Source organism: Harpia harpyja, chromosome 1 (assembly GCF_026419915.1).
Source record: "Harpia harpyja isolate bHarHar1 chromosome 1, bHarHar1 primary haplotype, whole genome shotgun sequence".
Lineage (NCBI taxonomy): Eukaryota > Metazoa > Chordata > Aves > Accipitriformes > Accipitridae > Harpia > Harpia harpyja.
Window position 1 is genome coordinate 46,445,468 of NC_068940.1, and position 12,407 is coordinate 46,457,874.

General features: G+C 57.7%; 1 protein-coding gene across 5 annotated transcripts in view; it reads left to right on the top strand.

Annotated features, from left to right (window-relative positions):
- The window catches only part of DLGAP4 (DLG associated protein 4), a 181,283-nt gene that overhangs the window by 120,612 nt on the left and 48,264 nt on the right, over positions 1 to 12,407 (top strand). For 3 of the 5 annotated variants that reach the window (XM_052791038.1, XM_052791056.1, XM_052791063.1), the window contains exons 7-8: positions 2,167 to 2,217; positions 3,376 to 3,622. In XM_052791038.1, coding sequence (XP_052646998.1) covers positions 2,167 to 2,217; positions 3,376 to 3,622 — 298 coding nt within the window. The remainder of the gene's footprint in view (positions 1 to 2,166; positions 2,218 to 3,375; positions 3,623 to 12,407) is intronic. The other 2 variants (XM_052791049.1, XM_052791071.1) reach the window with 1 other exon arrangement.

Sequence of the window (12,407 nt, forward strand, 5' to 3'; positions counted from 1 at the left end):
GCCTCACAGGCCAGGAAATAACCCATGCCAGGATGAGGCCTTTGCAGAGGTCCTGTGTGCTTATCTCAGCCCCAGGGAGCCCATCCTTTCAGTATGCAGGTGGAGGTCCCCAGGGCAGCAATGGCTCCACAAGCTTCGCCCAACTGTTTCACTGTCGCCCTGGGCCTCTGTCATGTCCCATCTCTGTTCGCACATGTCTGCATGGGAACATCTGCACACACATGCCCCTTCTGGGCTGCTCCACTCTGTGCGCAATGATCAAGGGTGGCAGTGCGAGGCAGGGGTTAAGCAGCGGGATGGGCGTCGCGAACCAGAGCATGGAGGAGGGTGAGCACTGTGTGCTATGTGTGGGGCTCTGAGCCCTCCTCCAGTCCAGCCCAGCCTCTCGGGCCCCATGGCTGGTTTCTCCTGCTGTCACAGAGCAGTTGGAGCCCTTGGTGGGGAGCTTTGGGGAAAGGTACAGGGGCATTGCTTCCGGGTGTACATGTTCCTTGTGGTCAGTCTTGTTCCTTGTACATCAACAGCAATGTGCTGGGTGTCTCGTTGCACAGAGAGGGGGTCGGGACCGTCACATTCTTGTCCTTTGCATGTAAATCCATGTCTGAAGCCAGGTCTCTGTGTGAAGACAACAGGTGGGCTGAGTCTGTGCTCTCTCCCTGTCTAAAGCTGCCATTTAGCAGCTGAGTGCAGCACCCCCATGAAGGCATCAGAAGGTTCTTGGAGCTGGAGGATTTGGGCAGCCCACAATGTGCCAGGAGCTGCCCAGGCAAATGCCCCAGGCCCAGACTGGTAGCACCGTGATGCTGGGGGCATGCCAACTGCCACAGCACTTGCTCAAGCATGGGGCTGCCGTCATCACGTGCACTCTGCCCACTTTCCTCCAAATCAGAGAGAGTTCAGCTGCAACTGGGTTGGGATTTTAAGGCCTCCCATGAATTGCATATCTGTTGATCCAGGATGGAGCTGGTACAGCCACCAGTGTGTGCTGGTCTGATCCTCTGGCGGGTCTGACCTGCCCTTTCATCCAGTGCCAGAGGCAGTTCCTCCACTGCCCTCACTTTTCTGTGACCTCCAACACCTTCCTTGCGTGTCCAGCAAGACCCTAGTGTCCTCCCACACAGAAGCATCCCCAGCTCTGAAAGACAAGTCTGCTCTGCTTGGTTTTGTCCCTACTGACCTCCACCTTGCAAACCTCTGGAAGTCCAGCATTCACTGGGTGTGCATGTCAGCATCTACCTGTCACACCAAGGGGATCAGTGGCCAGAGAGAGCCAGCTGGTGACCCCCAACAATGCTTATCCACACTTTGAGCTGTGCCCTATATAGAAGGGCTGGACCCAGGCCCCAGAGCCAAACCTCTTCCCTTGGGTACCTTTTGAACCTGGATTCTTCCCAAGATGGGTCATCGTGGGTAGCTCACACAGGGCAGAACTCATAGGGTGGATGTGCTCTGCAGACCAGGGATGGAGAGGAGGAGAAGGCATTCCTCCCCACAGGCAGCGCAGTGTCTGTCAAGCGTCTGTCCTTATGCCGAGTGTGTGCCGTGGCTTTGCTATGGAGATAAGGCAGTATCGCTTCTGTGTAGCTTCCTCCTGGCGCGGGGACAGATGAGATAGCAGTGAGGTGGCCAGCCCAACCCCATCAGGGTGAAGGACAGTTTCCCTGACATGGAGCACTCAGACTGCCCATCCACCCTGGCTCTGCAGGCTGTGGAGGCCCATCGCTGCTCCTGGCCATGTTGCAAGGTGCTGGCCAATGCTGGAGGCTTCACAGGTGCAAACTGGGAGCCACGCCAGCCCTTGTCCAGCAGCCACAGGCAACCCAAGTGTGCCAAGGGGTGCTCCAGCAATGTGTGTCCCAAGTGTGCCCTGTGTATATATATTGATATATGGTGCATACAACAGGCTGAATGCATCAGCAGCTTTTCTCCGTCTGGGAGGTGTCCCGTGGAGCTTTGCCATGCCGTGTTTGTGCCGCTGTCTGAGGCGCCTGTACGGCATCTTGCTTGGCATCTTATGAGCTCTGAAGTTTGTACTGAAGTGTCAGCAGCAGTGGCCCCAGGGGACAGGCTGTCCGCTCCCCTCGTCCTCGGTCCCTGTGCAATGGCTGTCTGTGTGAGGGGCTCCCCCGTTCTTGGCCTTTAACCTTCTCCAACTCTTTCTTCCAGATCTTTGGACCCCCCTCACTTATCCCTCAGATATTTACCCATGGAGAGCAGGTACCGTCCCACTGGCGTTTCCCTCTTCCTTCCTCATGGAGCTTTCTCAGGTCAGCCTGGACACCCATGACAGGGTGCAAGGCAGGCTGTGGGGTCAGCCCACACCCCAGGGCCAGGAGGAGGAGGAAGAGGAGGAGGAGAATGAGGCAGCACTCCCAACCTGGGCACTGCAGGGCAGCTGGAGAGCTTGGTTCCCCTGGCCCTGGCAGGGGGTTAGGGACTGTCAGGTTTAGGGGGAAAGTAGATGAAATTTTTGAGCTAAACCTTGTGCAGATGCCAATGCTGGGCAGAAATACTGTCCTTGAGGCCAAAGAAAGGGCCAGGAGAGATGGAAGTGGGCAACAGGGCCAATCTCAGCATCTCTCATCTGTATTTCAGAATGCTCTGCTTTAGGCTGGCTCTGGTTTAACCCAGGTGAGCCTGTCTTAAGTCCAAGTTTGACCAGCCACTGCTACTGGAGAGCAGGGCAGGGCCGGGAGCATGGGTGGGAGGGAGGTGGGGGCAGCAGCAGAAGCAGGGAGCAAAGCTGCCCCTGCTCAGCTCACACCTTGCCACAGCCTGCCATCGAGCCCTCTCCTGGTCCCCCACCATGGATGGGGCTAGGATGCATTCCTGATGGTGCCACCTAGAACCAGTCCAGGCAGCCTGTCCCTGGTCAAGCGTGGAGGCTGTCTCTATAGCCCACACGTCCCCACCTTCTCTCTCTGCGCTGCACCCCGCTGTAAGGCCAGGCCATCTACCCCCACTGAGGAGCATGCCTGCCTGGGCAGGGTCTTGCAGCTGAGGCTGGGGTCTCCCAGCTGTGCTGGTGGGGCAGAGGGACCTGTCAGAGGCTGGACAGACATTTTAGCCTCATGTGCTCTCAGCCTCTCCGTCAGAGACTGAAGGGTGTTTCACAGGCACTGTGGTGGTAAGTCCTACTCCACAAGCATGGACCCTCACACCTCCAAGGAGGGTCCCCTCTTCCCTCTCTCTCAGCAGAGAGCCCGGGCATCCTGCACCCCACCAGCACTGACCACTGCACCTCCCAGTCTCGTCTGCCGTAAGCAGGACCACGCAGGAATGGCAGCAGGGCGGCTGCAGGGAGAGGAGCAGGAGGGAAGGGAAAGGGCTGCCTGCAGGCAGAGGGTGACTGGATCTGCCCCTCTTCCCCTGCAGGCACTAGAGCCGGAGCTGGGGGAGCAGTATGAAGTGGTCTGCGACTCTACCTACAGCGAGGCTGAGTCGGCTGCTGCAGAGGTGCTGGACCTGCCTCTGCCCAGCTACTTCCGATCCCGGAGCCACAGCTACCTCCGAGCCATCCAGGCAGGCTGCTCCCAGGAAGAGGACACGGGCTCCATCCGCTCCATCTCCCCCCCGCCAGCGGGCAGCCTCAGTGGCAGCAGGACCCTACCCACCAACAGCAGTGAGTGCTAGCGGCGTGCGGTGGGGAGGCGGAGGGGAAGGGGCATGAGGCCAGCGTGGACAGGGGGTACTGCTGCTGACCGCCTGGGAGGTGTCGAGCATGTGAGGTGCTTGGCTCAGATACCTGTATCTCCAGCCACGGTTGTCCAAGCCTTTTGTGGTCTTATGGGGGCTTGTTCTGTGCTGGAGAGGGGTCATGCCGCTAGGATGGCTGGGGCTGGAGCTCCGGATGCAGGCGCCGAAATGGCAGACAGGCTCTGGTTGTCGGGATCTGGCCGGCACAGCTGATGCGGCCTGCAAAGGTCTGGGAGAGCTCAAAGTCTTCACCCAGTCAAGCCAAACCCAAGCCTGAGTGCTGTGGCCGGGAGCACCCCATGGGATGCCCACCTTGTCCAGGAGCACTGGCTGCCCTCTGCCTGAAGTCCTGCGGGGCTGCAGATGCAGCGGGAACTTGCAGCACAGGCAAACAGCCCTGCTGGCCTACACTATCAATAGCTTCCATCTTCCTCCTCCTCTCCACTATGTGTCTCTTATTAGCCCAATCCAGGCTACAGTTGACAGGTTTGACCTCTGTCTGAAACTCTTGGGAACAAAAATGTCTGTCAGGGACTCTGCACCAGCTTCCCCAGGGTCTGAGCATATCCTGATCTCTGCAGCCCCTTCAGCCAGAGGCAGAAATTTGGGCTGACAGGAGGAGGGAGGGCAGAAGGCATCTGCCTCCATCGCTCAGTGATGGAGGTGTGACAAGGCTTTGGAGTTCACCATGAACTTCTTTGCAGGTTCCTGCACAGAGCAGGACTCCTGGAAACAGGTCTGGGGGATTAGATCTGGGGGGAAAGGCGAATGGTGCAAATTTGCCCCCTCCAGATCCACAGGGTTTGTGATTTTGCCCAGCAGAGTCACAGGCAGGTCTGACCCTGCCCATCCAGGGGCCCAAGCTTTGGCCGGTGAGGGCAGGACCCTGGCCAGCCCGGACCTGAGCAGTGCAGCCCAGGCAGCAGCATGCCAAACGTGGGGCTCGGCAGCACAGCTCCTATGCCATCCAGGCGACAACCCAGCTCCATGCAGAGGCAGAGTGGTGCTGTGTGTTGGGCTCACAGCACTCGCACCCCAGTCCCTTCCCCTGCAGGCAGGGCAGAGGAAGCAACGGGCAGACAGTGTCACCCTGGTGCACCCAGCCCTCAGAAGATTTCAAAATCTTCTGACAGTGAGATGCTGGGAGTTCATCCTTTGGCTGGACTGGCTCCAGCTGCTTTCTCTCCCAGAGACAGAATTGCAGCAGCCACGTAGGTATCTAACACATCAAGTCCTATTTGCCCCTCTCAATTAGGTGTACATAGACTAGAGACCCCAACGTCCCCGGTCTGGGGTAAAAACAGGTCTTGCTCTGAGTTTCAAGGCACTTACAAGCCTTCCCAAGCACCAGAGCCCAGCACCCTGCAGCCTCGGTGCACTGAGCAATCGGCAGCATTATACCCAGCTCCAGATGCCTCGCCTGGTGCTGGATGCGGACATTATTCATTCCAGGCCCTTCTCTTTTGATTGGTAATTACTGTATGGACAAGAGCCTGGCCTTTCCCTCCGACGCTAGTCAGGATTGACTCCATCCCCCAGAATAGGGGTGAGGCTGCAGGCAGCCCTGTTCAGCTGGTGTTTGTCACCAGCCAGGCCGTCTCTCCCAGGAGGAAGCTCCCAGCATTGCCGCAGAGCAGGTCCCTTCACCAAACGTCTGGCCGCAGCTGGCTCTCCTGCATGCCAAGCCTTCCCTTCCCCAATGGCCAGAGCACCCAGCACCTCTGGGAAGAGTTGGGGCTGCCCGCGCTCCCTGGCAGGACCACCATTGCCCACCTGCAGTGCTGCTGGAGGAGGCTCCTGTGAATGCCCCACACATTCAGCACTGGGGTGGGAAGCAAGGAAGGCAAGTGCTTTGCCCCAGGATGTAATTTTGCCAGGATGCTGGGGTCACTGGCTCAAGACAGCAAGGAACGGCGAGGGCTGCTCTGACCTCACAGTGCTGGGAAAGCCCAGGAGGAAAGAGATGCAAGAGCTGTTTTTCTGTCTCATCCAAAAATTAGCTGGCACTGTCTCCCTGGTGCAGAGACCAGCACTGCCCTGGCCCGGGCACATGTTTGGTGAAGCCAGGCTCCACCTCTGGCTGCCTTTACCAAAGCATAATCTGCAGCAGTGGCTTCACTCCCCAGTGGTCTGTGCCTCTCCTGGAAAACGTGTGCAAGGGCTGTGGGTGGCAGGGAGGAGCATTGCTCTGGAGATGCTGCTTCTGCAAATGGCTCCTGAAGGCCTGAGCAGAGCCAACAGGCTCAGCTGTGTGAACCTGCAGTGTGGGGAGCAGCTCTCCTCTCACTGCAGCACTTTGGCTGGTATGAGGCCCTCCTGGGGCACTGGGGGGTGGGAGCAGGCTCCAGAGAGATGCCCAGGGAAGTTGGCAGGCCCTTGCCAGAAGAGAAGCCTGCTACTTTTCTGTGATGCTTCAAGTCACTTGATCTGCATCACTTTTGCATCATTTTCTTCAAGGCAGTCTGTGTCCTTCTTGGCTCCTGGCCAGCCACTGTGCTCCAGGTAAAGCTCAGCCGTAAAGCAGGGCACAAGGAGCTGAGGGGTCCCATCCTGGGAAGAGTTTTGGGAACTTGTTGGAAAAATTGATGCCTTGGTACTCCCAGACGTGGTGGTGCCTGGACATCATGCCAGGCAGACACCAGAGCGGGCAGGAGGAGTCCAGCATCTTACCAGGGTTATACAGTGCTACCAGCAGCATGGAGGCAGACAGCAAGCCCTGTCACACACAGGCACACCGGGGTCAGGTCCAGCAGGGCAGGCTGCTCTTGGCATGAGCTCTGGCACCAAACCACAGAGCTGGGGTTGGGCCGTGTTCAGAGCAGCCTCAGTGTATCTACCACGGGCAAAGCTGCCGGAATGCAGGAGTGGGCTGTTGGTGGGAGCCAGGTCAGAGCCCCATCCCAGCAGCGGGCAGAGGGGGGAGCAGGAAGGGGAGCACCAGCAGCCTTTGTGCCTGGCTCCAGGCCTTCCCACCTAGACATGTCCATGCCCTCACATCTCCCCTTCAGTGATCTGCACTCCAGGGTCATCACAGTCAAAGTCCACAGGATGAGGCAGGGACTGGAAGAGATCCCCTGGGAGGGACGGGCTGCTTGCTCAGCCCCATCCCTCCTTCCTACTACCCTCTCTCGCTGCTTCTGTCCCATGTTCTTCCCACCCTGGCTCACCCCACTGCCCGCAAGCCACCCTTGCTCCTTGCTGGCAGTACGGCTGATGCTGAACTCAGCGCTGCTCCAAATCCAGGCTAACACCAGGAAGCAACAGCCGGCATAGCACAGAGGAGGGCTTTCGAAATGACTGGTTGCCACCTCTCTCTGATGCGACCTAACAGAGATCTGCTGATTTCCAGAACATCCTCCAGCCCTTTGCATTGGCTGCTGGGGCTTTAGGAGGGAAACGTTTTTGATGGAGGGGGTGGGGAGCACAGTGGACCATCTGTGTTTTTGCATGTGCATGATGGGGAAGGCAGGAGGCATATCTGGATAGCAGTCACACCTTTAATCAGCCACTCGGGCTCAGTTCCCCCTGCAAATGTGCATCACTGAGGCTTTAATTGGTTGGTGCTGTATGAGAGGGGCCTCCCAAGCAGCAGGGTGCTACCTCTCAGCTTGATGGCATCAGTCTGGACCAATAGGGAGAAGTGGGTTCACCATCGTCTGCAGGTCTAATGGTCACTCACGGCCTCTGCTCCATACTGGGCTCTGGAGTGAAACAACTGAGAGCCCTCAGCCATTCCCTTCCCACAGACACCCTCCTGCACCAGCATCCATGCAGCAACCCAGAGGAACTGTTCCCATCATGTGCCCGGTCCCTGAGAGGGGGTCTGGGTTTCTTCTCTGTTAGGACACATCCTAAAGAGGCACCAGCAGCAGCAATGCTGTGGCTGACACAGGCTTTTCATTCTTTGAGGACAGCATGGGGGTTGAATCGTAAAGCAAAGGGATTCAGCCACCGGCATGAAGAGGTGCAGTGAGCTCCATTTCACGGAGGGCTGCCAGTCTCAGGGTCTGTGTGGGGAGCACGGCCAGGTGGGAGAGCCTTGACAGCTGTCACATCTCTGACAAGCCAGTTCCTCCCACAAATGCCTGTATCACTTGCGCATTACAAGGCAATTAGCTCCCATTTGACAGCCAGCGAGACAGATGATGAGCTGCCCTTGATCAACCTTAAACAAAGCTTTGTGCCTTGTGAAGCCAGAGACTCAAAAGCCCCAGTGAAACCTATTCATCTAATTGCCAGGCGTTCAGCCGACAGCCACGCTGGCTCCTGAGCATTACAAAGGGCTCCCCAGCCCCAGCTCCTTCTTATTAGAGGCAGCACTGGGAATTGCTTGCTTAATAGACTGCTTGCAATACAGAGCTGAATATTTGGTGTCCAGGGGAAACAGGAAAGCAGAGGTGAGCAAAGCACAGCAAAAGGAAGTGAGAATCCCCAGTGTGAAGACCCCAGCCCAGCCTCCACTCAAGGCACCAGTGACAGCAGGGAACGCTCACACCAAGCCAGTTCCAACATGAGCTCTTCCCAGTCCTCCCTGTGCCGTCTGGTAACGTCACCCTTGCTCAGAGCATCCTGCCCTGGGATTCAGCAGCCTGTTACCAGAAAGCCCAGGTGTCCAACTCCTTATTCTGTGCCCAAATCTCTTCCAGGGAGGCCAGGGAATCCAGCTCTGCCACCTCCTCCAGGACTGGGCTGTCTCTGTTGACCTGTCATACCAATGGTTAAGATGTCCCTGAGAGTGTGAGCTCTGAAGGGCAGCAACCCTCCAGTTCTCCCTTTCTGCTGACCCCATGATGGCAGCTCTGGCTGCAGGCCCCCATCCCATCCCAGCACGGGAAACACAGCACCTGGAGCAGAAGGAGCTTGAGAAAGTCTAGCCCTTCAGGCTAGCCCAACCTTGACCCAACCAGAGCCAGGCATCAGGCTCATCCTTGAGAGCCACCAGCACCATAAACAACTCCCAGGGCTGCACACACCTTGTGTCCATCCATATGCCCAAGCTTTGCCAAGCCCAGGCTGGGCTTGAGAACACTACTTGGGAGAGATACTCCCCAAAGGCAGGACAGAATAGCTGCCCTTCTGCCTCCAGCCTGCTTTCTGTCTTCTTTGTATTGCTTTTTTTTCTTTTCATCACTAAACTAGAGAGATGGCTCCCAGGACCATTGCTGTGCTGGGAACCCTGCCCTGCTCCGGGAGAAGGCAGATCCCAGCCCGGTCCCCTGGCACTGATGCTCTTGCAGGGGGAGCATGGCTGTGCTTAGTGGAGGAAAGCCAAAGTGCCTGCACACCTCTGTGCGGTGTCAGAGCACAAAGCAGCATCATGCTGACCAAATCCCCAAGGGCTGGCTCACTGTGGGACGAGTTTCCACAGCTTCTGGGAAAGTCATGTAGTGCTGGCTTGTGAGGGATAGCTACAGACACCCTTCCTCCTCCTCCTCCTCTGCCTCTTCATCCTCTACCTGCAGTGATTACCCGGTCTCTGGGCAGGAAGGCAAGTTCTGCTCCTCTCCTCTCTCGGCTGTCATGGCCTTCTCTTCTTTGTGGGGAAGAAGTAGTGGTGTGAAGGCAAAGGAAAAACCAAACCAGGCCAGGACACATTGTTCAGCCTGTGAGTGAGCGGCTGCAGCTGAGGAGTAAAGCACCATTGTGGCCCCTTTGCTAATCGTATCAGCCTGAGCTGACCCTGTACAGCCTTTGAGGAGAGAGACTGTTATCATTCCCTTCAGATTTTCTCCTTCTTTTTGACCTAGATTTCACGTTCCAGAAATAGCTTTCTCTGACATACCAGCAGGAAAGGGATTAGAGAGAGAGAGAGAGTGTGTGTGCGCGCACGCGCGCCAGGGAAAGAGTTCTGTTGCATGCTCCATCAGTGCTTGTAAGAGAAAAAAAGGGTACATATACATGTTCCATGATCTATTTGTATGTCTGTAGGACACAAAGACATTTATGACAACCGTTTCTCTCCACACTTACTGTTAATTTTTCACGTCTAATCTTTCCCTTGCTATTATGGAAACTCCACTACCAAGCCCTGCGCCCAGACAGCGCTCCCTTTTCCGCAGGAAGCCTGTACCATGGCTACAACCCTGCTCTCCAACTCCACCACCAAAACCAAAATCTCTCTGTCCTTCTGCCTCAGCAAAGCTGCGCTTGCTGCTCTTTGCTGCCAGGTTTCAGCTCTACTACAGGCAGCACCCAGTGCAGCAAGCTCTCTTTCTGCTGCCTGCTGTGTGCATGTGTCTCGCTGGCACCCAGGAACGGCTCCAATGGGTTTGAGCCCCATGGAAATGTCACTTGCCCAGTGACATTTCAGATCCCCAGGAAGAGGGGAGCTGCAGCCCACACATGATGCTGTGCCAACACAAGCAGACTTAATATTGGGAAGTGAGCACAGCTCCAAGGTCCTGGCCAAGCCTGCCCTCTCCCAGCAGGGTCCATCTACAAGGGAGTAGAAAGGCAGCTGCCAGCATTTTCCTTTGGTAATATGGTCAGAAAGCCAAGTCCTTCTCGTTGCTTGCTTTTATCAGCCTTAATGGCAGGAAAGGGAGTCAGTCGTGCTGTCCTTGTGAGAGAGAAGAAACTGAGGCACCAAGGGGTGCCTCAGCTTGCTCAGAGCCTGTGGGAGAGCAGCAGCAGGGAGCCCATGCATGGTGTAGTGCTCTGCCCACGAGGCTGCGCTGGTTGGAGAGCAACAGACCGGGTACAGCAGATACCTAAGGTCTCTTCTTAGGCTGAGGGGCCTGGTAGCATCCCAACACACTGGCCCAGCTGCCATCCATGCAAACTGCGTGAGCACAGAGCTGCCCTGGTGCCAGGCAATCACAGATGCCCCTTCGTGTCCCTGCTGTCGGCAATGCTCAGCACCTCTCTACATCTCCCTCCATGGCCACAGGGCTCGTGCCGTTGCTGGAGCAGTCCAGCAGCAACTGGCGACGGTCTTAGCTAAGATACACACACATGCCAGGACAGAGGGACTGCATGAGGTTTAGTAAGGCCATGCACCCAGGCCTGAGCATTTGCAGGATTTCAGACAGCGCAGGCAAATGAGGATTTCTTTATCTGTGTTTCTCTTGTTCTGGTTTGCTTTTCCTCTCCTTCATGCTTTTCCATTACTTTTTCCATCTACGGAGCCACGATGTGGGTATTCCTGAGGATTCAGGAAGAGATAGGCTCAGAGCTTTGCAGAGCCACTCACAGCCCGTGTGGATGAGGGGCCCTCAGTCCAGAGCTGCTCACCACTCCCAAGCCTGGAAGCAGTTGAATCAAAAACAAGTTTTCTTGTTTTCCTTGGTAGGCAGTGAGGGAAGTGATCCTGGGCTGCAGGTCCCGAGTCTCAGGGCTCCCTGGGGAGATCCTCCTTCGGCTCCACTTTGCTGCTCTGCTTCCGAGAGCAGAAGCAGCACATCCACAGCAATTCCATTGCTGAATGCGAAGGGCGGCGGTGGCTCAGCCCTACTTGCTGGAGCTGGCAGCGCGTGAGCTCGGTGCGGTGTTTCCCCAAGGCACTTTGATCTCTCCTTGCTGCAGACCAGCCCTTCTCCACTGAGCGCCGTGAACCCAGCGAGTCATAAATAAATCAGAGCATCCAAAGACTGATGTAACAGTGAGGAGTTGGGGCAGCACACGCGGCAACACTGCTACCTGCAAAGCCACAACCCCTGCTGGAGGCCAAGCACTCCGCAGGCGGCACCATTAGGCAGCATCCACCTGCATTAGCAGCAGGTGCCCGCTGCCCCTGTCTCGTGTCAGACCGCCGTGTGGCATGGCTTCAGCATCACAGAGGTCTCCTCCTGCCCTGCAGTCTGGGCGAGCCTCACGCGCAGCTCCGGATCTCTCAACATGGGATTGGAGGGATGGAGCTGGATGCTGCTCCAGCACCTGGCACATCTGTGCCCAGGGTGCCAAACCTGGCGTGGCTCTGCCCAGGCAGGCTCTCCCTGCAGCCCACAAGCCGTACCAGCCTTGCTCCCCTTCGCAGGTCCATCATCCATCGTTCCTGCTCAGGCAGCCTAACAGGGAGGCACAAAACACAGGCACCGAGCACAGCAGCAGCACTCGGTGAAGCGAGGCTCAGTTCCCTCTCCCCGTGCCCATCATGATGGAGCTCGGTTAGCAAATCTGTGACCAGCGGGAAACACCCACCCAGGGAAACAACCATGTCCCCGCTCTTTCCTTTTCGATTGATTTCTCTCCCCACCAGAGACCTTCCGGCCGCTCATGCTGCGCTCTGCCTGCAGCTGCCCTGCAGCAGGTGGGGGCCAGCGGCGCTGCTCCCCAGGGCCGGGCCCCGCGGCAGCCTCACCTGCAGGGCGCCCACCCTCCCCCTCCGGCCCAGCTCGGAGTGTCCCCGGCGCGGGGGGCCGGCGCCGGGGCCGGGGCAGCGGCGGGACGAGGAGGTCTTTAAGCCAAACCCACTTTCGCGTCGGGGGGAAAGACGGGGCCGTGCTGGGGGAATGTCACCGAGGCTCCCGCGGCCATCAGGAGGTGACAAAGCCCCCGCGCGGGGGTGAGAGAGACGCCCGCTTTCTTCAGCAGCGCTGGCCTCCCCCGCTTCTGCCGCGCACGGGGCTGCCACCCGCAGGAGTGCCGGTGCGGGAACGGCGGCAGCCGCCGCCTCCCTCCCCGTGTGTGTCCCGTGTGTCGTCGTCCCCCCCCGCCGCGTCCCGCCCGCTGCAGACGCGGGGCTCCCGGTTAAGGCTTGAGACGTGCCCAGT